At 49.6% G+C, this 25,368-nt stretch overlaps 1 protein-coding gene across 2 annotated transcripts in view; it reads right to left on the reverse strand.

The window, feature by feature from the left end:
* Kazn (kazrin, periplakin interacting protein) overlaps positions 1-24,394 on the reverse strand; it is a 392,507-nt gene extending 368,113 nt beyond the window's left edge. The window contains exon 1 of one of the 2 annotated variants that reach the window (XM_028880664.2): positions 23,852-24,394. In XM_028880664.2, coding sequence (XP_028736497.2) covers positions 23,852-24,092 — 241 coding nt within the window. In that variant the 5' untranslated portion in view covers positions 24,093-24,394. The remainder of the gene's footprint in view (positions 1-23,851) is intronic. The other variant, XM_037203167.1, reaches the window with a different exon arrangement.
* Between the last annotated feature and the right edge of the window lie 974 nt (positions 24,395-25,368).

Consider the following 25,368-nt stretch of genomic DNA (forward strand, 5'->3'; position numbering starts at 1 on the left):
AAAAGGCCTTTAAGCATTGGTAGGTTTCTTTTTGTGTGTGTGAAAGAGGAGGGAACAGGACTGTAGGCAACACAAAAAGCTTCGAGAACCTAGAAGAGTTAGAATCTCAGTGTGGGGGCTGATGGCCCTGTTGATAAACTGGGAACATGAGGACCTGAGTCTGAGTGCCACACCCAGGTGTGGTGGAGAGCATTTACAATACCAGCACACAGGAGGCAGAGCCCTGGGGCTCATGGACAACCAGTCTGACCCACTTGGGAAATTCCAGGTCCCAGTGAGAGACCCTGCCTCAAGCAAAACACGGTGGATGGTTTCTGGGGAATGACACCTGAGGCTGACCTCCGGCCTCCACGGGGACACAGACACACATGCGTACACAAACACAGATTACCAGTGTGGCTGGAGCATGGGTGTTGGGTGATAAGACAGGAGAGTGGAGAGACGGGGTAGAGGGCAGGTACCAAAGACAGAAGCTGGGGCTGGACCATGGAGAGAGTTGCTGTCAGAATTGTCCTATAAGAAGGCCTACAAGAGACTCACAAGGTGATTGGAGGCTAATGGTGTCACTGTGGGGCTGTCACAATCACCCAGCCCACAGGCAAGGCTACTGAGAACAGAGCTGGACCCAATCCACTTCTGTCTTGTGATCCTGGAATCCCTGGGCAGGTTGCAAGACTTGAGCCCTCTGTACCTCTACTTCCCCATGTGCCAGGTAGGCTTTCTATATATCACAAGGGGCTGCCACGCACTGTGTGCCTCAGGTCACTTAGCCCGACATGAAGCGACTCCCCAAGGCCAGCTGATGGCTGCAGCGCTGCCCTTAGTGAAGGCATCTGAATGAACTTCAGGGATGTGACATCTGGTTGACAACCTAGGTCATTGAATCATGTTATGTGTACAGGCAGCTAAAGAGGCACAGGCAGGCAGAAGAAACAGCCTCTCGTGACATCAGCACCCTCAGTGGGACCAGGTTTCTGGGCTCAGCCAGAAATCAGGGCAAGACAGGAATGTTCCTGTGCCTGGCTTGCTCCTCCAGCCCAAGCAGACAGTCAAAGAGCGTCTGGGTCTAGATGGACCTGACACACCAAAGACGATTATCAAGACCAAATAGGGGTGGGGCCCTCAGAGCACGTAGTGGTGGCACCTCAAGATTCCTGGGTCACATCGATCCCACTCTCCAATCCTGTCATTCCCGGAGCAGCCAGGACATCCAATTACTGCTAGGGTAGCTGACCCTGGGAAGAATCACACAGCAGACCTCACAGACCCCCACCCGCTGTCACATCTACTAATTGCCTGCCAAACTGAGAGACTTTAAAAAGGATGGGTGATAATTGAAATTTCACATAATTACATCTGAAAGTAACGCTTTCAGCTTTCCCCAATCTCAGTCAAAACTCTATCTTGTCAAAATAATCTTTGAGTCCCACCCTCCCTCCAACAGTCTGATGAACTACCACTGAGCAGGTTTTTTAGCTTCTAAAATAAGTGAAACCTCTTTGGGGTTTTTTAAAAAGGGGATTTCTCTAAGTGTTTTTTTTTTTTTTTTTTTTTTTTTTTTTTTTTTTCTGGGTTCCTTGCTTTTAAACGACTTGGATTCTTCTTGTGACACGTGGTGTTTCTTTCTCACTTTTAATTACAATTGGAATGTTATCCTTGGACGACTCTGAAGTGTGAGGGGCCACACAGCTCATCACAGCTCCTACCCCAAAGGTTACTTCGTGGGTCTCCTGATGCTTTCATCCTGTGAACTGTTTGTGAAGCTTAAAGAAACCCACATACATGCAGCATGCTGAGGAAGGAGAGATGTGCCCCTACTGATCAGCTGCCTGGCACCAGTGCTAACTTCTTCCATGATCACCCCCTGGGGTGGGGCATCCTTCAGGTGACACAGGCTGGGTACCCACAGTTCCCTCTATTAGGGCTTTTGGCACAGACTAACAATTATCTGTGCGATTTTACTGGAAAAGCCAGACATCACCTCACCGAGAAGCCAAGAGTTCCTGTTTGTTCAGGTGAAGTTTGGGGTAACGTCTGGGGAGAGCAGGTGGGGCTGGAGGGAAGGGAATGAGAGGGTTTGGGCGTTGGAGTTGCTAACCAACGTAGTAATGATGTCCCTGGGAATTGCTGCTCACGGTGGTATTTATCCCTGCAAAGCCAAAAGCCACGTTCTGACAGTGCAGTCACTGCAGGTAGGGACCAGTCATGTTCAGTCAGGGCTCGCACCCCAAAAGGAATCAACTCGACGTTGTTTCATAAATGAATGAAGTCTCTCTACTGAGTTCCGCTGTCATAGGCACGCTGTTCTGGCCATTTAAGCCCATGGAGGCTTTGTGGAGTCTTCAAAAGCCTTAAAATAAAAATTTATAAAGAATAGTAGGGCTGAAGAGATAGCCATGCAAGCCCGAGGACCTGAGTTCTATCCCGGTGGAGAAAGCTAAGCATGGTGGTGTGCACTTCTAATTCTAGTGCTGGGAAGACTGAGACAGTAAGATTCTCAGGGATCACTGGTCAGTTCCAGGCCAGTGAGAGACCGTCTCGAAAACAAGGTGAGTGACTCCTGAGGAGTGACAGCTAAGATAGTCCTCTGTCTTACACACACACACACACACACACACACACACACACACACACACACACACACACACACACACATACATACACACACACACATACACACACACAGAGAGAGACAGAGAAAGACAGAGACAGAGAGACACAGAGAGAGAGAGAATAAAAAGAGAGTTTTTTATTTACTGTTTACAGTAAGCAGTGTCTCAGCTCAGCCTCACATATCTGTGTTTACTCTATCTCCAAGACCAGGAAGCATCCACACTATCATCATGGATGTTCACACACGACAGCAATGTCTATCTAAGAGGTTCTCAGAACCCACCCCCACCGCAAAGCCACGTGTCACTCTAGGTAGACACATGGGCATTTCATTTCAGGTGAGTCTTAAAGGTGAAGCAGAGATTTTGAGGTATTAATATTTTATAGGGGGACTCTAAAAGATAGGTTCTTTTAGTCAACATAATTCCGTTTCTCACTGTCTACTGTGTCCCCCTCCCCCCACTGAGGCCCAACACAAAGCAAACTCAATCAAAACATATCAATACAATCCACTCTTTCCAAGATGGAGTTCCAATGGGCTGCCTTTGGCGACTTCTGACCGGTGTAATTTATTAAAGGCCTGTTGTGTTTCAAACGTCAGAGGCACAGCTGACTTTCAGACACAGGGTAAAGGAGAAGAAAAATTGGTACATTTTTCTTCCAAAATTGCCCCTTCAATGCATGCTGAGGAGGGGAGAAGCTGTCTCAGTGGCTGATGGTCTGTGCTGGACAAGACTGGCTGGTGGCTTCCTGCTCCTGGGTGGCATACTTAGAATGTCCAGGCAAGAAGTGGGTTTTGCAAGATTTTACATCTTCCTATGCATGCCATTTCCTTGGCTTCCATCTGGTTCCCCAGAGCAAGGAAGACTTCAACTCTCACTCCCACCCAGCTAAGGCCCAAATTCTTTGGGGTGTCAGGAGGGGAAGGGCCACTCTGCAGCTGGTTTGGGGGAGAATGCTAGACAGAGGTAGGTGTCCCAGCCATGAGGCTCCCAGCAAAGCCAAGGGGCCTCAGGGAGTCAGTATGGTGGTGTTGAGAGAATCCCATCTGTGGAGAGACATGAGCAGCGTACATCGTTCCTCAGAAGGACTCAAGGACAAACCAAAGTATGACCCTATCAAGTTCTTCCTGGGGAACCAGGAGAGCAGAGGACCCCAAAGCAGCTGCACTGGAAAGTCTACACTAGGGATGGATGGTGGCTTCCCCATAGCCACACAGATGAAATGTGTTTTTAAGTTCCCCCTCCTCATATGCTCTAGCATTTCCCACCCACCCTTCAGACCACCAGCAATTAGGGCAGAATTGCATTAAACAGCCACAAGGGGCAGCTGGAATCTCAGGGAAGGGATCAACAACTCTCCCCATCTCCCTCTTCTATGAGGAAATGTCAACAGCCAACAAGACCGGTGGTGATGGACTCTTGTAAGCAGGCAAGGCTGTTCTGATGAAGATGGTGGTTGTTTGACTTGGAGGACCACATCCTATAGCAATCACTGAGCCATCTCCTAGGGGTTTGGGGCAGTCCTATTCTCAGGGTCCTTACAGCCAGAAATCTTGCAAAGCAGTATGGTTCAAGACACAGCGGACATGAATAGCACTCTTCCTGCGTGAGCGTCTGGATTTAGCATATGCATTTTCTGCATTCAGAAGGCAAAGAGACCCACCTGTGAGCCACAGCATCTGGTTCTAAGGGGAAATCCACTGATGGCAGTCATCCTGCACACCCTGACATGACTCTGGGATTGGCAGGAAGCCCCGCCCCTTTCTCCACCATCCTGTTATCCATTAGCTCTTTAGTGCCTGACAAGGACCTGGGGGGTCCGGGACACCCAACCCCCACCAGGGTCCAGCACACAGAGGACTCATTCTTTATCCCCAGTAACTGCCTTTTTCCTTGGCAACTCCTGTAAGAGGTCAAACTCCAGGACAATGTCCTCCTTGGAGTGGCTGTCTTCTGTGGTCTCTCTTGGGGCAGGTGAGAAAGTTCCTATTCAGGGAGGGTGGCCCAAAGGCTCCATCCTGCAGACTAGGAAGAGCTTGGAGAGGGGACCATTGCCAGTGACCTGGGGTGTTGATGACAGTAGCGACAAGATTTGCATCGAAGGTCATGTGTGCTGGAGCTCTGCCAGGTGCATCTATGCAGCATTTCCCAGGAGCCCCAGAGCAGCCCCAGATTGAAGGTGCAACTCTGTTTCCATTTTAAAGAAAATAAGCCTGAGGCTGCAGGGCTGGGTGAAGGCTCAGTAGGAAAAGTACTTGCCATGCACTATGTGAGGACTGAGTTCAAATTCCCAGAGCCCATGTAAAGAGCCAAGTGTGATGGCACCTGCCTGTAATGCCAGCACTGGAGAGGTGGAGACAGAAGGGCCCTGGAGACTTGCTGGCCAGCCAGTGTACCTGAATTGATGGATTCCAGGCTCAATGAGAGACCCTGTCTCTAAAGAATAGTGAGAAGCATCTGAGAAAGACAGTTGGAAATGACCTCTGGCTATACCATGTGCACATGCATGCATGAGCACACACACACACACACACACACACACACACACCCCACAAACAAACACATACACACACACTGCACACAAACAAACACATACACACACACTGCACACAAACACATATACACACCACACAGATGGTGTGTATATGTCTCTCTCTGTGTGTGGTATGTGTGTATATATACGTGTGTGCGTGTGTGATGTATATGTTTGTGTATGTGTGATGTAAGTGTGTGTCTATGTGTGGTGTGTGGGTGTATATGTGTTTGTATCTGATGTGTGTGTATGTGTGTGTGTATGTGCAGTGTGTGTGTTGTGTGGGTGTATATGTGGTGTGTATGTATGTGTTTGTGTATGGGTGTTTGTGTGTGGCGTGTGTATGTGTGCACACACACAAAGGCTGCAAGAGATCAGATGCCCTGGTCAAAGTCACACACGGCTAGTGAGTGGCAGAGCCGGGCCCGAAGCCATGGCTATTATTTGAAAGACCATTACTTCTGCCCAGCGTGGCAGCCAGCTTCTGCCCCATACTCACCTTGATCAGCTTCTTTGTAGCTTGCAGCATTTGGGACTCACAGGGTAAGAAGCTCCTTTGACTTAAAGTTCCCACAGCATGGGTGTCGCTGTCACCGACTTGTCGGCGTGGACTCTCCACCTGGAACGGAGGCCCACTTCCAGTCCACCACAGCCTGTGCTTGGAAAGAGTCTCACCTTTGAGTTCCTAAGAACTGAGAACTTCCCTTAGAAATTCTCTTTCTGCGGCTGGACAGACAGCTTAGCAGTTATAAAGCTTGCTGTGTAATTATAAGGACCTGAGCTTGGGGTCCAGCTCACGTAACGAGCCTGGCCACCCTAAAATGCCTGTTAACTCCAGCTTCTAGGGATCCAACATCCTCTCCTAGCCTCCATATACACATACACCCCCACCTCATGTACATACACTCACACATATACACAAATAAATAAATAAACTTAAAAAAAAAAGAAATTCTCTTTCCAAGTATATTAGATCAGCTATGCATGTATCGCTGTCTCCTACAAAAACAATTTAAAGGCAGGCATGAGCCTTTTGGGAACCAAAATGCCTTGGTATTTGTCATCTCACTTGAACCTCAAAATGAGCCTGTCTCTACTATATTGGACCATTTTATGAACAGAGAAACTGGAGGCCCAGTAAGGTTATATAATTTGCCCAGGTTATACAGTCAGCAAGGCCCAGCTACCCACAAAGCCACCTGGTCACCATTAATAGCTCAAGGGGAATAGATTAACAATACCTGGAGGTACCCAGGTCTATCCTATGGCCAGTTTTCACACCAGAGATCCATACATTAGGAAAAGGAGGAGGATTTCCTAGTTAGACCAACAGAAGGTTCATGTGGGCACCTCATGCTCAAAATATACCCAGAAAAGCTCCTCAAAGTGACTGGCTGACACCCAAGGTCTTAGAAACGTGACATCATTTCCTAGTGTCCAGAAAACTAGGGGACATGGGTCCATAATAATAATGTTATGCCATGCCACCCACCTCCACTGTGTCCCTGTCCTCGTGGCATGCTGGTTTACCACACAGATATCAGAGACATGCTAGATTCCCCCCCCAAAGACCCTTCCGCTCTCTCTCTTTTAGAATATTGGATCTCAGAATTAAACTTAGGTCTTCCAGACTGAGCCATTTTCCCAGTCCTCGATTTTAACATGGTTTAACATTCACACTTAATATCAATTGAGCCCTCAACATGCCCATGTGTCGTTGCACACGTAGGATGGAGATTCACATGCACTGACCCACTCCAGCTGTGGCCGGCTGTATGACAGCTGTGCTGCACAGACAAGAAAGTATCAGCGATGGGATCCAAACAGGACAGCGTGCTGGAAATGGATGGAGCAGGTGTCTGCACCCAGTTAAAGGCTGGAGTCATGCGCCAAGGTCATTAGCATGCAGGCTCCTGAGAGACTAAGCAGAAACAAAGGGGGAGTTCTCACTTCCACGCCGGCTCAGGAGACCACAGAATGACCCAACATGTGGGCCACGCTGTCCCCTGGATGTGTAAGAGGCAGCCCAGCCAGCCCCTTAGGAGTAGGCTGCGCAGTTAATAGCTGTTTGATGGACACCCACCACTATATTACAAATGGTTGGGAGCAGAATTAATGCAAATGAGCCTGTGAGGGCAGAGAACCGGCCTTCCCCTGTGTACCCTGCTGCACTGAAATGTCCCGGTTCTGTCCCGAGCTTCATATTTCATGCAAGAGGCAACCCTGAGATCGTGCCTCCAAGAAACCCTGGGGAGAGCAGTCAGGATGACAAATGGACCCTCCAACCCCCTTGTATCTCAGAAATGCCAAGCACCGAGGGTGAGGGGCTGAACTACCTGAGTGAGCCAGGGCCGCGAGCTCCAGAGGCTGATTTGTGGACAGAGGGACTGTGCCCTCACCCCTATTTACATGGCTCAGAGCACAGAAACTCCAGGAAGATTTAATGTTTTAATTTGGGCATCTGGCTTGCTCTTTTCTATTTTATTTCATTTCCAAATCATGATCTTTTGTGTTCTATGAGACCAAACTGAGCCATGCACCCTAGACCAGGGACTCCCCTCTCTCCACTTTGTCTGCTCCACAGTGCAGGTTCACTGAGACACAGAAAGGATGCATCTGGGACTTGGGAGATGGCTCAGTGAGTAGGAGTGCTTGCTTCTGAAAGTATGAGGACCTGAGTTCAAATGCCCAGTTCCCATGTAAAAATCTGGGCAAGGCTGCATGTACCCGTAACCTCAGCATTGGGGGTGGTGACAGGTCTTCCTTTCTTTCTTTCTTTCTTTCTTTCTTTCTTTCTTTCTTTCTTTCTTTCTTTCTTTCTTTCTTTCTTTCTTTCTGTCTCTGTCTCTGTCTCTGTCTCTCTCTCTCTCTCTCTTTCCTCCCTCCCTCCCTCCTTTTCTTTTACTTTTTCTTTTTCTTTTTTTTTTCGAGACAGGGTTTCTCTGTGTACTTTTGGTGCCTCTCCTGGATCTCACTCTGTAGACCAGGCTGGCCTCGAACTCACAGAGATCCTCCTGGCTCTGCCTCCCGAGTGCTGGGATTAAATGAGTGTGCCACCACCGCCTGGCTGACCTATCTTTCTTGAAAGCCAGTCTACACTGGAAATAGCAGGCTTTGGGTTCAGGGAGGAACCCTATCTCAAGAAGATAAGGTGGAGAGTGATAGAGGGAGACACCTTATATCCTGGCATGCTCATGTGCATGTATTCCCCCATACACACACACACACACACACACACACACACACACACACACACACACACACGAAGGGAAGTGTCTATGGTGTCACATGGCTTTTCCAGGGTCTGCAGTATGTACTTCTGCATCTATGTGGACACCACTTGGAGAAGCATAGAGCCTTGGGGATGAGTTGACCCCAGTGCTCTGCAGCTCAGCTGGCTCACTTGGCCTTTCTGGCCTCAGTTTCTTCAACTGCAAAGTCACTCTTCTGCATTCCTTCTCTGTCACAGGACAGTCTGCCTGCATGCTTTGCACTGGGGCAACCACACTTTTCACACTAAAGTTCAAGTGACCTTACACACAGGCCAAGATCACAGACTTGTGCCATCTCTGTTTAAGGCAAGGAAGGCTTTATTCTCCCAACGAGACAACCTGAATCCTCTAAAATAGACCTGGAAATGGAGCTGATTGAGTGATGCAATCACTAACGCTACGAAGGGTAGAAGAACGGGTAGAAGAAACTTTGGAGGGGTCAGGTTTACCCAGCACGTTCATGTTGACTGACTCATTGTCCCATCTCCTGTGATGGTTAGTATTGACTGCTGACTTGGTAGGGTCTAGAATCACCTAGGAGACATGCCCGAGGCACAGCTGTGAGGGATTCCCTAGGTGAGCCTGCATGTGTCTCTGTGAGGGAGTTTCTAGATGAAGTTAATTGAGGTAGGAAGACCCACCGTAACTGTGGGCGGTACCATCCCACGGCCTGGGGATCTGGATCCCCTGCCTCATGCTCCTCCCCACCATGAGGGACTGCACCCTCAAACTGTGATCCCAATGAAACCCTCCCTCCATCTAGTCACTTTTGTCAGGCATTGTCACAGCAATGTGACCAGCGCCCTTCCTCCACTGCTCTGTAGGTGGTAGGGGTGACACATCCATCCCTTGGTCAGACCATTGGCATCACGAGTCACTGTGGAGGTGAGACAGCCCCTTTGCTGTTCTTCAGTCCGAAGGCGGCAGAGTCAGGGTTAGGATCCAGGTCTCGAGTCCCACTCTGTGGTCATCCCCTCTTTGCCCTTCCTTCATCCATCTTCAGGCAGGTGGTGAACACCTCAGTTGCCCAGGTATCCCTTGTGCCCACCATCTGTCAATCAGACTGTTCTCTTCAATGTTAATTGCAGGAATAAATGAGGAAATGGTTGTTGTCTCTTCCCCCAGTGCCTCGAGAATGCCAAACCCTTGGGGACATTCACGAATGACATTTACAGGGGACTTGGCAAGCGCTGGGTCCTGGGCTTGGCATACCACAGCCCTCTAATTTAATCTTACAGTTACATTAGGAGAAGGGCTCCCTATGAGGAAACTGAGGCTTCTGTTGGTAAAGACACGTCTCTACCTCCTCGCACTAAGAAACATTAAGAGCTGGGCCAGAAACTAAGTAGGGGACAGAGATCTATGTCCCACTCTTTAAATGCTGAACTTGCCCCCGACAGCACTACAGTTTGTTTGAAGAAATGATTACCACACTCAGCGTAGACCCTTCCTAGGAGCTGTGATCTCTCAACATCACTCCAGACTGAACCCAAACAATGAGGCTGACTATAGCTACCACATTATTTATTTATTTATTATTGTTATTGTTGTTTGAGGTGGTGGTGCATATGCTTGCGTGTGTGTACACCTGTGGAGGACAGAAATTAGCTTTGGATATTGGACAGTTCCTTATGCACCATCCATCTTGTTTATTCGAGACTGGGTCTGTCACTGGGATCCAGAGCTTTCCAATTAGGTGAGACTGGCTGGCCAGTGAGCCCCAAGGATCTTCCTGTCTCTGCCTCACTGGTGCTGGGATTTATGTGCATGCCCTACGACATCCAGCTTTTTATGTGGGTGCTGGAGATGATGCTACAGCCTCATTCTCACGCAGCCAGCACATGACCGACTGAGCTATCTCCCCAGCCCCCTAAACTTTTGGTTTTCTTTGATGTCAATCTTGTGTGTGACAGACAATGAAGACTCCTCCTAAGCGGGTCGTGTCTGCTTGTCTTTTCTCCCTTCCAACACCGACATCCACTGCAGGAACTGCTTTGCCAATGTGCAGACAGTCCCCCCAGCTAAGTCTGGCCTTGGGGTGACCACATCCTGTCAGTCCATTCCTCTCCAGCAGTAAGGTGTGTCTTCTGAGTGGAATTCCCTTGCCTGGGCTGTTCCCTCCCAATTGCTGGGCAACCCACCAGCAAAAGATTAACCAAACACAAAAGAAGAGAAATGAAAGCCATTTATGAGGCTCTTCCAGGTGATCTTAATTGCAGGTGATAAACCATTGTAAAAAGGAAGGTTTATTATAAGAAAGTGCGGACCTGCTTCGGGTGTCTATGGTAGAATGGAGAAATGGTTTTGTAAATGCCATCTCCTCTCATAAATCGGGACGTGCTGTGGAGATTAGGTCATTATCCAGTGCCGGCATAAATGAGAAAATGATGTGATAGATGGCATGCTTGAGGGGTCCGAGGGCAGAGCTGGAGAGGGGGCAGGATGATGCTAGTTAGGGATGGCAGTTGGCCAATCAAATCATATTGCCCCAAATCTAGTTTGGGGGCCAGTTCTGTTATTCTGACAATAACTGGTGTTTTCCTGTCTTCAGGTCAATGAGGCACTCCGCAGAAAATTTTGTAGGGCTTTTCTTAAAGCCACAAGCCCAAATCACAGAGTAATCAGATTGTGTCACACCGGGGCAGAAGCAGGCTCAAGAGACAAGAATCATTGTAACATCGAGAAGAGATGCAGAATTTTAGGGCAGCAGACTCCATCATCCGGGGCCCGTGCCAAACTCCTGACTGTGACCCCATGTTGCTGGGTACTGTCCTCCCTGGAGCTGCACATGTGTCCAGTTGTATCCATTGCAGTGCTGTAAGAGCCAAAGGCCACAGGGACTGTGGGTGGCCGGAAGGAGCAGCAGGGAGTCCAAACTTTTGTATTTCCAATGTCCAGCTTGATGAGAGAACATGTCATTTTGTGTTTTCCTTTCTCTTTGTACGTGTTTACATGTGTGTGTTACAGATGTGAGTGTTCATATGCACACAGGTACTCATGTGTTTTGGGGTGTATATGCACACACATGCATATACGTGCACATGGGCACGGTTGTCAACCTCAGGTGTCATTTCTCAGGAGTGGTTCACCTTGATTTTTGAGACAAGGTCTTTTCATTGGCGCAGAGCTTTCTAAACATCTCACTTGTCTGTGCATCCAGCCACAGGGCTCCACTTAATTCTGCCTCCCATTGTCCTGGGATTACAAGCATACACCACCATTCTAGACTCAAACCTGGTTCCTCATGATTGGAGCAGGGACTTTACTGTCTGAACTACCTCCCCAGCCCCCATGGTTTGTCAAACACACGCTGATGCAGAAGCAGCAGTATCGCCAGGTGTAACCTAACCCACTGCATCCATGCATTTCCTCAAACAGAAAGAGACATAGCCACCAATATGGAGAGGCCAGAATGCACTCTCCTGCCTCTCTATTGGAATCACTGCCCCAGCAGGAAGGTGGTAGCAGCAATGTCTTATCTGGATGTAAACATGGAATAAAATGCCTGGTTAATGTTTAAACTCCTGGAAAGTGGCCCCTGGATAATGCTGCCAGCATGAGATTGCTCAGCAGGGAAGGGTCACTTTCTGGAAGTAGTCTGCAACACATGATCTGTCTTGTCTGAGCTCAGCCCTCCAGCCTCTGAGAGTTGAGCATCTCAGAAGTGCAGCCTTCTGTTGGTTCCCATCAAAGATAGCTGACTGGTTTATTACATGGACTACCAATGGGCTCCATCCAGAGGCTCCAACATGAGTGTGAGTGGGGTCCATGTATATTAGGAAGCAGGGACAGCCAATAGGCTACTAGGGATGCAGAGATTTTCCTACAAGCAAGGCTCCTAAGTCTCATGGAAGCATCGCACCCAAACCTATGTTTTGGAGTAAAGACAACCAGCCTTGCCTTTGGGAGACAGAAGTGGACTGGGGAAATAAAAGGATTTTCTTTAAAAGGGAGAGAACTTGGAGTTCAACAACAAATGCGCCATTAATAACAGAATTCACTCAATGAGTCTCAGTCCATGGGGCATGCTGAATGTCATTTCCATTCAACTGGGAGTTTCCAAGCCAGAAGCTCCTTCATCCTCTACAGGGGATACCTGATAACATCTGAAGACTTTGGGGGTTGTCATTCTTTTGTAAGACATCCTACCTCAGGGACTTGGATAATCAAGGCTCTGGGGACCTCAGGGGTCTCCTGGGAGGGACAGTGAAGAGAAAGAAAAGTGGTAGAGATGCTTTTGTCCCCCCTCCTCTGACACAGGGGGAATACAAACTTTCATGCATTGATACCTCAGGGCTCCATACCAGGGCTTCCCATACCATAAAGTCCTGGATGGTGGTGATGTGGGATATAGAAGACCTTGTCTCTCAGGGAAATCATCGCTAGGTGGAAGCCACTGGCATCAGCAGACATTTCCCTAGTGATCTGGCTAGGTTACCAATGGGGAGCTAAGAGTGAGCCTGAGCACAGGTCAAAGATTATGGTGAAAGGAGATGCCAGAAGGTTCCCATGCCACGGCCTCTCCTTAGATACAGAGGACAGGGCATCATCTTGAGAGATGATGTAACCATATTGCTGTTTAGCTTTACCTGTCAATGTCACATGACCTAGAATCATCTGGGAGGAGTGTCTAAATGAAGGACTGTCTACGTTAAGCTGGCCTTAAGCTGGCTACGTTAAGTTGTGCCAGTGGGGGACTGCCTTAAGTTGATTGATGCGGGAAGACCCACCCCACTGTGGGCAGCGCCATTCCGGACTGTGTTAACAGAGAAGTCAGGATAGGCGCAAGCAGTGAGAACATACGTACGCCCATTTCTCTCCATTCTTGACTGTGAATGTGGTGTGGCTACCTTGTAGGACCAGGAAAAGTCCAGTGCAGTTGATGGATAGATTGATTAAGAGAATCAGTGGACAGAAGCCTGGGGCCCAGGTCTCCTCCACACCATACACACTGTCTAGATCCCAGCACTGTTGAGGGTGAGGAGCAGACTTCTCAACTTCATACCATCCTGCCATCCAGAGCACAGAATTTCAAATGGAGGGGATGGAAAAACAAACAAAACAAAAAGAAAAGAAAAGAGAGGGGACATGAATCCCACCGTGTTCCAAATCGAACTTACTAAATTAAAACAAACACACCATTTTCAATAGTTGCTTTCTTTTTATAATTCAGGGTCATCAAGGAAAGTGAAGAGATTCAAGTTGGTTTACCGCAGTTGGCAAGAAGCTCAGTGGAAACTCATCCCAAAAGCTCTGTGTACACCTGCCTTGAGACCTGCATCTTCTCTCACTCTCTTGAAGAAGGGAGGAATTTTCAGAGCAATTATTCTAGATTTAAGCCCTGCATCTCCCCCCCATTGCTTTCTTCTGCATCATTTTTTATTTCTATTGGTTTATATAAATTGTACAAATCACAAGGCTTCATTCTGACATTGTCATACACATTTAACACATTTTGATCACCCACACTCTCCAGGATCCTCTCTGGTCCCCTCCCCCTCCCTTCTTCCTCTACCATCTCCTTCTATCTATTTTTATGTCATTTCTACATATGGAGAAAAAAAGCACACAACACACAAATGCCCTTTAGAGAAAGCATTTACATTAAAAGGTCAAAAGGAACCTAACGTGGAATCTTAAAGACTAGTCAACAGCTGAGGATTTCTTTTGAGACAGTCTTACTATGTAGCCCAGACTGGACTTGAACTCTCTGTCCTTTAGGCCTCGGATTCTCAAGAGCTGGGCCTAACTCTTTGTCCACGATCTTTCTCTAGGCAAGAAGGTCCCACCTCATCACTGTAATCTACTGTGTCCAATCCCAACCTATGAAGAAACTGTATTGTTTAATAATCTGTCATGGCCAGTCTGCCCTTTCGAGGTGACATTAATGTGCTTCCACGCTGTTCTTACTACATGTCACGGCTGTCATGCCCGTCAGTGAAGCCTCTGTGCTGTCACGTTCTTGTCTGTTTCCCCATTATATGTCTAGACCTTTATTATAAAAAGTAATTATGTTTCCAAGTCAGCCACACCTACCGGGCTGAGCGATAACTTGTCCGTATCTTATTAAATCTGTGGCTTCTAAACCAATGAGCCCAGTTTCCTAAGACAGACAGAGACAGGACAAAAGAGGAAGGGAAAGTGGTAGACAAAAGCCATCCCATCTTGGAGGTGGGGTGTCTTCAGGCAGCCTGCAGTGAACTATGCTCCTCCTCCTCATAGTGAGGTAGGCAGGCTCCGAGGTTAGGAGGACCTGCGCCTGCCTACCCATTTGCTCACTTGTCAGCTGGCCACTTTGGGGAGCTTGGGGCAAAGAAGCAACCAAATCCTTCTAAATCTCAATTTCTCTAAATCTGGCTTTGGTTCAGAGAAAAGGCTTTCTATGAGTCCGAGGCTGGTCTAGAAGTGTGTGTGTGTGTGTGTGTGTGTGTGTGCGCGCGCGCGCGCGCCGCGCACGCACGCACGCACGCGAAGGGCAGGGGGAGACCAGAGGTCCATGTTAGGTGTGTTCCTCAATTGCTCTTCACTCCACCTTAATTCATTTTGTTTGTCTGTTGAGACAGGGTCCCTCACTGGACCTAGGGCTCATCCGTTGCTCTAGGTTTTGGCCAGCAAGCACCGGGGAGTCTCCTGCCTCCACCTCACGCAGTGCTGGAGTGTCACGTGTTGCTACTATGCCTGGTTTTCTGCATCGGATGGGGATCAAACTCAAGTCCTTATGCCTACACTTGTGACTGAGTCTTCTCCCCAGGCCCCTCACATGGTGGTTTAAAGGATGAATGGAGGCATTACAAATAAAGGGCTCAGGGCAGTGCTTACGCCATGATACATAAGCATTCAGTTAAAAAGACTTATCATTAACCAATGAGCCTCAAGATACCATGTTTCATGTAATAAGTAGACTAATCCCACACATCCACAAGTCGATATTGTCTGTCCATTTGTCCATTCATCCACCCACCCACTCATCTACTCATCTGCTTCCTATCCATTAATCTCTCCATCCATCCATTTCTCCCTTCATCCATCTATCCACCCATCCATCCATCTATCTTTCCACCCATCGTGATCTCTCCATCCACTCACCCACTTATTCAACACATATTTACTGAGTGTTTCTGTGTGCCAGGCAGAGTTCTAGGAAGCAGAAGGAAACAGGAAAAGCCTCTGTCCTCCTAGGCACTGAGATCGCCCTCACCTGAGGTCACATCAGAGGATAATTTTGGCCCAAAGAGACATGTGGCAACTTCTGGAGACATTTTTTGGTCATCACAACTGGGCTATGGAGAGAGCTCCCAGTGTTGGGGTAGAGCTAAGCCTACAAACGAAGAGAAAGGTCGCAGCAACCAGGAACTGTCATGACCTGTTGACAGCTGAGGAAGAGGACCCCGGGGAAAGGATCTGTGAGAATCAATTGGTCCTCTGCTAGGAATGTTTGGGGGCCAGGGGAAGTTCCCGAGACCATAAAGGGAGAAGCTGAGGGGGGAGAAGGGCTTTGGTTGGAAGGAGAGTAAGGGAACCCCCAAATTCCAGTTTTGTTTAGAACCTTCGTTCCCAAGGATACAGAAAGCACATGAAGTCCTCAACCCAAGTTCCTAAGCTTTCCCTCCATTGTTGACCGGGGACCACTAAGCTTGCAGCAGCCCCAGCTGGGTCCTTGTTGGCAGCCTCACTGCCTCGGAAGAGGGCCCGATGATCACGAGCATCCCTCAAAACGCCACCAACCATCTAGGCCCCACCATTTGGGAGAGGAGGCTTATGGGGCACTCCAGGGCCTCTTAACAGAGCCAACCTAAGGATGCTTCCAGCTTAGGAGGCAGCCAGGGGGCACGCACAGGCTTAAACAACAGAGAGACCTGTAGGTTTTATCTTGGCCTGGTATGTGGGAGTAGACTGACCCCAGGCACCCAAGTGTTGTGTGAGTGAGGGTACGGACCCTGGAGCCAGATCTTGGTCCTGTAACAGCTGCGTGTTCTTTGGCAAGTACCATAGCACCTCTATGCCTCATTTTTCCCATATAAGAAATGGGTACTAGAGCGGCACCTGCTCGTTAAGTCATTACAAAGACCCATGGCTGCCATAAGATGAATCGACACATGGCACCTGATATTGTCACCATCTTGGTCATTTTCATGCTGCTACGGAAAGGGGACTTTACCTCTTTGAGACATGGTTTCCTTTACCCCAAATTGGGCATAACTGTTGCCCTTACACTGGGCCTGGGATTCATATAGTATCGTTCATATAGCTTATTATTGTTTACTGAGAACTTTGACAAAGGCATTGAAATTAGTTCTCATTTACAACTACAGTAAAATATTCAAAAAGGAGAGGGGACACGATTCAAGGAGGTCCTGGAACACTGGGGTGCTTTGTCACACACCTCAGAGGTGTTCTCAGAGAACCACAATGACAAGTCTGAAGGTGAGTGAAAAATATTAGCCCTGGGCCAGCTTCCTTCCAAAGGCCATTGGGATCATAATGAACAGTTCATGTATTTCAAACATTCGGCACAGCTGAGGCAATATTGAGAGAGGAAGGGCCTTGCCATCTCTACAGGGGTCCCTAAGCACATGTTTGGGTGGGAGGGGACAGGGGCTGGTGGCTGAGTAGGGCATCATCTCTTTACAACTTGTCTCTGTCCTTGGGCCTGACAGTAGAGTCTAGAATGGGAACAGAAGCTCGGACTTCTCTGCTGGTAGAACTGTGTGTTAAAAGCTCCGGGGTGAGGGTCCCCACTGATCAGAGGGTGAAAAGGGGTCAAGGGCTTTTCAGGAGCCTGACCCAGAGGTCTGGCACCACCTCAACAAAGACATCAGAATAAATTTAGAACCGATGATTTCCTTTTCCACAGAAGCCACCTGCTTGAACAGTTGCTGCTGCCAAACTCACTCAGACTCCATCCAGCTTCTTTCATGTCTGCGGAGGCTGAGGATTCCAAGGGGGAAGCAGGAAGGCCCGCAGAGCACAATGTGCACGCCACCACTCAGATCTGAGGTTCATCACATGAGCAAGATCACTAGGTCTCATCCAGCCTCATGGGGTAGAAGAAGCATTCTGAGCCCGGGTCTTGTGCTAGCTTCCATGTAGGAGAGGTGGGCCCGGGCAGGGAGAGCAGAGATGGTAATTTTGGTCTGGAGGGAATGTACCCTGCTATGAAGCATCCACCAGGTACACTCTGCCACTGTGGATGGCCACCCTGTAGCTTCAGGGATGCTGTCTCTTCCTAAGGGATTCTATCTGAATCTGCTTCTCTGTACCTTGGGGTATCAACACGCTGTGCGATATGCTGGTGGCACCTGTGTCGTCTTGGGTGTCCCTTGTCCTGATATCCAGCCCAAACAATATGGACTAATTCACATCTGAAAGATCACTTAACGCCCAGCTCCCTGGGTCTAACAGACAGAATGAGTCCCCTCTCATCTTGCCTCATCTATGTGCGTCCATGTAAGCATATGTGTGCATGTGGGGCCAAGGACCAGAGTTCAAGTAGACCAATCCAGAGCATGCAGGACTCGCCATGAGACTAGGTTCCTGCAGCCTCAAGAATGAATGGGAAGAGGTGATGGATCCGAGCCCTCTGGACTCTGACTACAACCAATATACTCATCTTTCTAATCCATGTGAGTTGTTAGAACTTTTCAACAATTATAAACAATGCTGAGTCATACTTGGTATGGCTTAATTTTGTGGCTTTAATGATTAGAGATCTTCAAAGTTGAAAGCACTGTGGTACATACAAACACACGTGTACACACATATGCAAATACACACACACACACACACACACACACACACATACACACACAGAGTTCTCTACTGATATGAACCTTTCAAAATTTTTGGTCTTAAAGATATGGAATTAAAGTAAATGTCCTCATTCCCTTCTCTGTTGCTGTGATGAAACTCTGACCAAAAGCAACTTAGAGAAGAAAGGGTTTATGGGCTACAGTCCACCATCACGGGAAGCCAGGACAGGAGAGCAAGGGAGGGACCTAGAGGCAGGAACGGATGCAGAGACCAGGGAAGAATGCTGCGCGAACTGGCTTGCTTCCAGGCTCGTGTCCAACTGCCTTTACTACTCAGTCTATACCCCCCTGCACAGGGTTAGTACCCATGGTGCACTGGGCCCTCCTAGGTCAATTATCAATCAAGCAAATGCTCCTCCGCAGACATGCACACAGACCAATCCCATGGAGGTAGTTCCTCAAGTAAGGTTCCTTCTCCCCAGGTGTGCCAAGTTGATAATCAAAATTAGCCAGCACAATTAGTAACTGCCCCCTGCCCCCTGCCCTGACTTGGGCTGCTAACCAGACTTAGCCTAAGAGGCTGTCGTGTAAGGTCTTCAATATGTTGGGTGCAGAGGGCTGAAAAGGATGGGGGTGTTCCTATGGCCCCTTCCTTTCTTAGCTATATAACATGGGAGTGAATACCAGATACACACATAAAATAGCCGGCAAACGTGTCCAAGACCCTGAGTTTGACCTTCTGTGCTCCACGTGGCTTACAGGATGGGCAGGCAGACTTCCAGGGAGCAATTCTCACCTGCCAAGCCCATCTGCCACCCACTCCCTGGCAGCCAGGAAGTCACAAATTAGAACCCTATGGGATCCCTAAAAGGTGCCATTGGGGTTGAGGAGTGAGGGGGAGGTGTAGAGACACTGGTCACCTCACACAGAGATGATATGTATGCGAATAGGCCTCTTGTGAAAACCAGACCAGCTAAGACTTCCGTTTGACATCAAAGAAGTTTTGGAAAGTCACAAAAAAAAAAAAATCAGGAAACAAACACAACACAAAATGAATCAGAACCAGAAATTTGGCTCCAGGGACCCTCCCAAGGCATCTTTAAAGACAAAGGAAAGATAGTAAATGATAGGCAATCAATAACTAATTTCAACCGTGCTGGCGTCCTGTGTAAGCGATCTCTTGGTGACTCCAAGCAGTAACTTTTAGGAGGAACTGTAAAGCTCCACCTTCCCCATTAGGCAAAGACACAGCCCTTCAGCCCACTGCGGGGACAAAAACGCGCGCGGGGCTCAGAGATGTTGCCACATGCCTGGGTTCCACCCTGTCTGCCATTAGGAAATCCCCTCTTTTGAAGCAGAAAGAACCCCTGGGAAAAGAGAGCAAGATCTGAATGAACTGAGGAGTGGGTGCCAGGGCACAGAAGTCACTCTGCAGAACAACAATGTCTAGTGTCTCTGTGGATTCCTCACACACATCACTCCTAAGGTAATGCAAACTTCACCAAAGAATTTGCAGTGTTGTGTAGTGAGGAGATGCCGAGATCCAGGCAACTGCCTGGAGAGGGAAATACAACCTGTGTGTAGTTATGAACATCTACAAAGATGGAGATTGATCCTTCCCATCTTCCCATTTTAACAACTGTAGCAGACAGGGACTGCCCCTCTCCCCAGTACCAAAGAGAGGTACTTTTTGTACCTCTAGTTGCCAGTGGGGGCTGGGGAGAGGGCTCAGTCAGTGAAATGCTCTCCCTGTACAAGCATGAGCATTGGAGTTCAGATCCTCACCATCCATGGACAAAAGCTAGGCTCAGCAGCAGGAGCCTGTAATCCCAGCACTGGGGAGGCAGAGAGAGGAGGGTCCCTGGAGCTCACGGGCCAAGCCAGTCTAGCTAATCAGTGAGCACCAGGTTCAGTTAGCCACCCTGTCTCAAGAGATAAGTGGAGAAGGACTGAGGAAGACACCCAGTGCTGACTCCTGGCATCCACGGGCACCCATGTGCACACACCACAAATAAACAATGAACTCAAGACCATGAGCATCCATCCTACTGGGTGTAAGCATTTTATGTTCTATACAGTTAACACCTATTTAAATTGGGTGTAATGGCTCTTAATTGTTTTATTCTATGCACAGCAAAGCAGCCAATTGAATCTAATATTAGTCATTCATCAGATAAAACATTCTCAGAGAAGCAAACTGCTATATTTTGCCTTCAAAGAACAGCAAGCATTTTAAATACACTTTCCCAGAGCTGGTACCGCTAGGAAAACAGTTTAGAAATGTACTTCAAACAACCCCCTTCCCACAATAAGACGAATTGAAACAAATGCTTAGCTCTGTATTTTTTCTTCTCTCTCTCTCTCTCTCTCTCTCTCTCTCTCTCTCTCTCTCTCTCTCTCTCTCTCTCTCTCTCTCTCTTTAACCAAGCCCTCTTTCTGCCCATCTGTCAAAAGCAGTTGTGATCCCATCAGCCTAAGAGGTGGCCTCTGGGGCTGTGAAATGTGCCACCCGCACGGATGCCCTTGGCGAGGCTGGCCTACAGTCCTCCTTGGGATTATCCAACTCACTTGCAACAGGAGAGAGGCGATGGCCCTCAGCCAAGAGCTCTTTCAACAGAAATTCCGAAAGCAGATCCTGCGAAGTGCCGAGAGCCCAGATTTCCAGCAGTTCACTTCCTAGATCCTGTTACATAGCAACCGTGCCCGCTCACACAGGGTACCCAAGTGAGTTAATGTTTTGTTTAAACGGCATGCTGCCTTAACCCTCTAGGAAAACCCAGGTTTGCTTTATCACAAGGCATCAACCCAGTGGTCTCGCCTGCAACAAAAGTACCCAACAGCGGAGTGATGCACTTCCTCTATTCATTTCCAAAAAGATTTTTTTATAAACTGAAAATGGCTCTGACCGTCTCTTGGAGGGGGGTGAGGATGGAAAAGGTGGCATTTTCCTGTAATTATCTGTGCCAATATTGTCAAAGGCATATTAGCGTGCTCTTAATGTGTACATAATGCACTTTAGCCGAAAGTGACTTACACAGTTGCATTTTGAAAGACACTCATTTCGTTCCAAACCTCTATTTGAGAAATGACAGCTTAACCGCATCAGGCATTCTTAGGGTCTGGTCCCACTGAGCGGCTCCAGTGCAGGTAAAAAGAAAACACATGAGTGACTCTAACCTGGAGGAACAGAAAGCCTCAAGGGACCCCAGCTTCCCTGCACCACCCTGGTGCCCTGTCAGGAAGGACAGAGGGAAGGTGACCCACCATACTTGAAAACTAGCTTGCAACAACTCAAGGCTCCCCTTTAGGAATATAACAGGAGCTGTGGCAAAAGAGGCGACCAGACCAGTTCTGCTCAGGGCTTCTAGCAGTGTCAGAGTTCCCAAGAAAAACAAAACAAATGAGAGCAAAAGCTCACAAGGACTAAATGACATATACATATACATATATATGTATGTATGTATTACACATATGTGTGTGTGTGTGTACACATACATTCCAGGATTGAGTGCTGTTACTGTAGATGAGTAAATGCCCAGTGGTCTTATACAGGAGTCTCATTTTCCTTCCACCCACCTCACCCACGTAAAGTCCATACTAACTTAAATGGACATGTTACCCACAGATGAGTTCAGTTAAAAATCATTAACACACTTTCTGATTATACAATCACCAAGGGCCCATCGTACCAGTTCGGAAAACCACCAGCAGTACCAACAGAAACAACAAGACCCCCCTCCTCTGTCTGCCTATTACCTACCCATTGCCATGGACACTGGTACCAGGCAGGTGCGAAGGTTCCCATGGGCACAGGGGAGCTACTGGTGGTGTGTGTTTTTAATGATACCGAGTGATCCCAAAACCACTTCCATGTCTGCAGCCTTGTGCATCTTATTAGAAAAAAAAACACACACACAAAAGAAAAAGGAAACACCCCCTGCCGTGCCTCCACAACCATTCAGTCATCACGATGCCCAGGTCTTTAGATTTTCAAGTGAAGTGCATCAGCAGAGTACTTTGGATTCCTTAGCATGCCCAGTCCACAGAGCAACCAGAACTCAGACGAAAAGCCACTGAACTTTTCCCCATCCAGGAACGGGTGGACGGTGGGACTATCCCAGCATCATTTTACGTCCCTTCTCAGGGCTCTTGCTCCACAGCCAAACGCCAGCTCTTAGCTAGTTCTGGAATGATAGAACAGTCGCTGCCTGCAAAGCCAAAGCATTAGCCTGCAGGCTGCTTTCCTCTCACCTACGGTTCTTTCTCACACGGTGACATAACCAGGCATGGATGACAAGAACAACCAGATGCCAACCTTGAAAACCCTGTAGCAAACACCAGGGCCACACCACCTTCTCACCATTACATCATGGCCAAATTACATCCACGATCCCTAAAGACGCCCAACAGGCTCCGGAAGTACCAAGTTAGGGTCTGACTTAGAAATCACAAAACTGCAGATTTTGAAGCTGCGAATCTCACAGGGCAAAGGCATACCTTCCTGTGAAGGTAAGGCCAAAACAGACCGATGGAGCAAGCAGTGAAGGCATCCTCATAAAAAAACAGTCTCTCTCAACACTCAGGAGGAGCTGTTGAGATAGCAGAACCAGAAAACCATTCTGAACCATTGAGCATTGGTACCTTACACTCCAAGTGACACATTTATACAGTGGTCCTCTTGGGCTGGAGGGTTTTTTGTTTTGTTTTGTCTTTTCTTCTCTCCATCCCTTTGGATTTTAGCAATTTAGGTTGCAATTCAAATGGTTTGAATAAGCAGCAGTATTGCTTCTTAAAGGGCGACGAGGGTGGAGGGCGGGAGGGGGGATCCTGAAAAGCTGGCTTCAGCTTCTGCTTTCCAACTCTCAGAAAACAGCATGCATGTCAGGGCCACCTTATTTCACACCTTTAACCCTTGCTGGGGGTTCAGAAGTGTCATCTCTCAATGTCAGCACTGGCCAGCTGTCTTTTCTTCTCCGTTCCTCTAAACTGCAGAGGGTCCTTCAAACAGGGGCTCCTAGCAACCCACCATTCAAGCCTTCATTCCTCCAGACAGCCATCAATCAACCTTTGAGATCCGTGATTTCCCCCTGGGAAGCGCTCTTCCCTGCATAGTTGCTGGAAATGTAAAACTCCCTGCAGACTCAAGCATCCACAGGACTGCCTGCACCATCTCAAGCCTGGAGAAAATAAACTCCAGATGCAACCTAGCCAAGGGGCTTGGCGTCCGTGGAGAAAAGTGCAAGCAAGTCCACTCCTCCAGGGCAGCAGAGCCCAAAGATTCCCCCGGGGAATCATTTCAGAGGCCTTTGGAACTGGAGGGGTGGGAGGACCGTGGGGAGAGGGCATGAAAAGTTTGCGGCGGAGCTAGGGTCTGTGTGCTCTCCAAAGGGCACTTTCCACTGCTTTCTGAAAAGGACCGGCCAGCGGCGCTTAGCTCTAGCCGGCAGGGGCTAGTGTGACCGTGTGACCCCCGTGCACACTGCACCCGGGTTGGCGTTAATGACAACCGCGTTGCAACTCTCAAGGTAGGGAGCAACGGGCAGACATGGCCAGGCGAAAAGGGTTATGAGCCACAATGCAAAGCCATCTCGCTGCGAGCATGGGGGTTACTGCGGGCCGGGCCACCACTGGGACCGGTGAGCGCGCTCTGGGTCCCCGCCCCGGGCGCCGGGCGCTTCCTACCTTGAGCGCTGTGCTGATGGTTCTCCATGGTCGCCACCGCCGAGTCAGCCACCGTCACCGTTGCTGCCGAGGCGCTGGTCGCAGCTCCCGGGCCCGAGCCGGGGCCGCCGCCTCCGCCGCTCAATTCCGCCAGTCTCCGGTTGGTGGCCGTGAGCTCGGCTCTCAGGTTGGTCACCTCCTGGCTGGCCGACTGGACCGCCCCATCGATGCGGAGCGCGAGCTGCTTATTGTCTTCCATCATGCTCAGGATTTTGGCCTGGGGGCGAGAGAGGTGACAAAGAGCTGCATGATGTGCGCGGGGGGAGCGTGACCGGCTGTGGCCCGGGCTCTACCTGTTGGGTCACCCTAGCGGCCCGGGTTCCCCCGCGCCCCGACCCCCGGGCACCGGCAAGCGCCGGCTCCTCCGGCGCAGGAATGACAGCGGCGCCTCCAGCCGGAGCCGCGGCGGTGGCGAGGCGGCGGGGGGAGGAGGAGGAGGAGAAAGAGGAGGAGGAAGGGAGGAGGAGGAGCAGCCGCGAACGGCGAGACCCCGGCGGGCGGGCGGGCGGGCGAGCTGCGAGCAGAGGACACCGTGCGCCGCCCGGGCCAGGCGCTCTCCGAGTGGAGCCTACCATTCGCGGCTTGCTCGGGAGGGGGCCCTGCCGGGGACCTTAGGGACCTCCTTGGCTTCGTGAGCCCCCCACCTCCTGGACACATCCCCGAAGAGTGGGGGAAGAGGGTGGCACCCGTGTGAGGTCGGAGGTGGCACCCCCAAGCGAAGGGTTAGGGGTGCGTCCGGGGCCCCGGTTGTCCCGCTGTCCCCTCCCTGCGGCGGTGGGCGGCCCCGCCCCGGCCAACTACTGCCCCGCTCTGGGCTGGGGTCGCCGCGGAGGAGGCGGTGTATGCTTAGCAGAGAGGGGTGCTTGCATAGGGGGCCCCTTGGAGGGGAGCGTGGGATGGAGGGCCAAGGGAGGGGGCTGCTGGAGTGAGATCAAGAGTGGAGTTCTTGCTTTGCCAGTTACAGGGATGAAATGCCTAGCGGGGAGGAGAGCTAGTGGACAGTGAGTCTGCCACCTTCCACCCCCACCTCAGTGCTTGACCTGCGCTGTCCTTCCCCAGCCTGGCCAGTGGTGCTGGGCCTGCCCGCAGTTCGGAGAGCGAGTGTGTGCACCCGCTGGATGGAGGACTAGCTTGTACTTGGTCCTAAGCTGCTTGGATGGCCCGAACATTAGTGGGAGTAGGGAGCTGAGACCAGAGGAGGGATGGGAGGTGTGGCCGGGCTTTCTTGCTCTCTCCTCCTTCCGAGGTAGGAATGTTGAGCCCGGCTGCCTCGGTTTACCTACTCCCCCTTCTGAGAAGAATCGAGGTAACCTTAGCTTGGATAAGCCCCTCCTGGCTCCTTTCTCTCCCAGAGCACACACAGGCTTTGCATTTTTCAGTGGGGCCCTGGATTCCAGCCACCAGACCTTGTTACCATAGCAAGCTTCATTCCATGCAAATAGGAGGTTTTCAAAGAGCCAAGTGTAACCCCGCCAACA

This window comes from Peromyscus leucopus, chromosome 2 (genome assembly GCF_004664715.2).
Source record: "Peromyscus leucopus breed LL Stock chromosome 2, UCI_PerLeu_2.1, whole genome shotgun sequence".
Lineage (NCBI taxonomy): Eukaryota > Metazoa > Chordata > Mammalia > Rodentia > Cricetidae > Peromyscus > Peromyscus leucopus.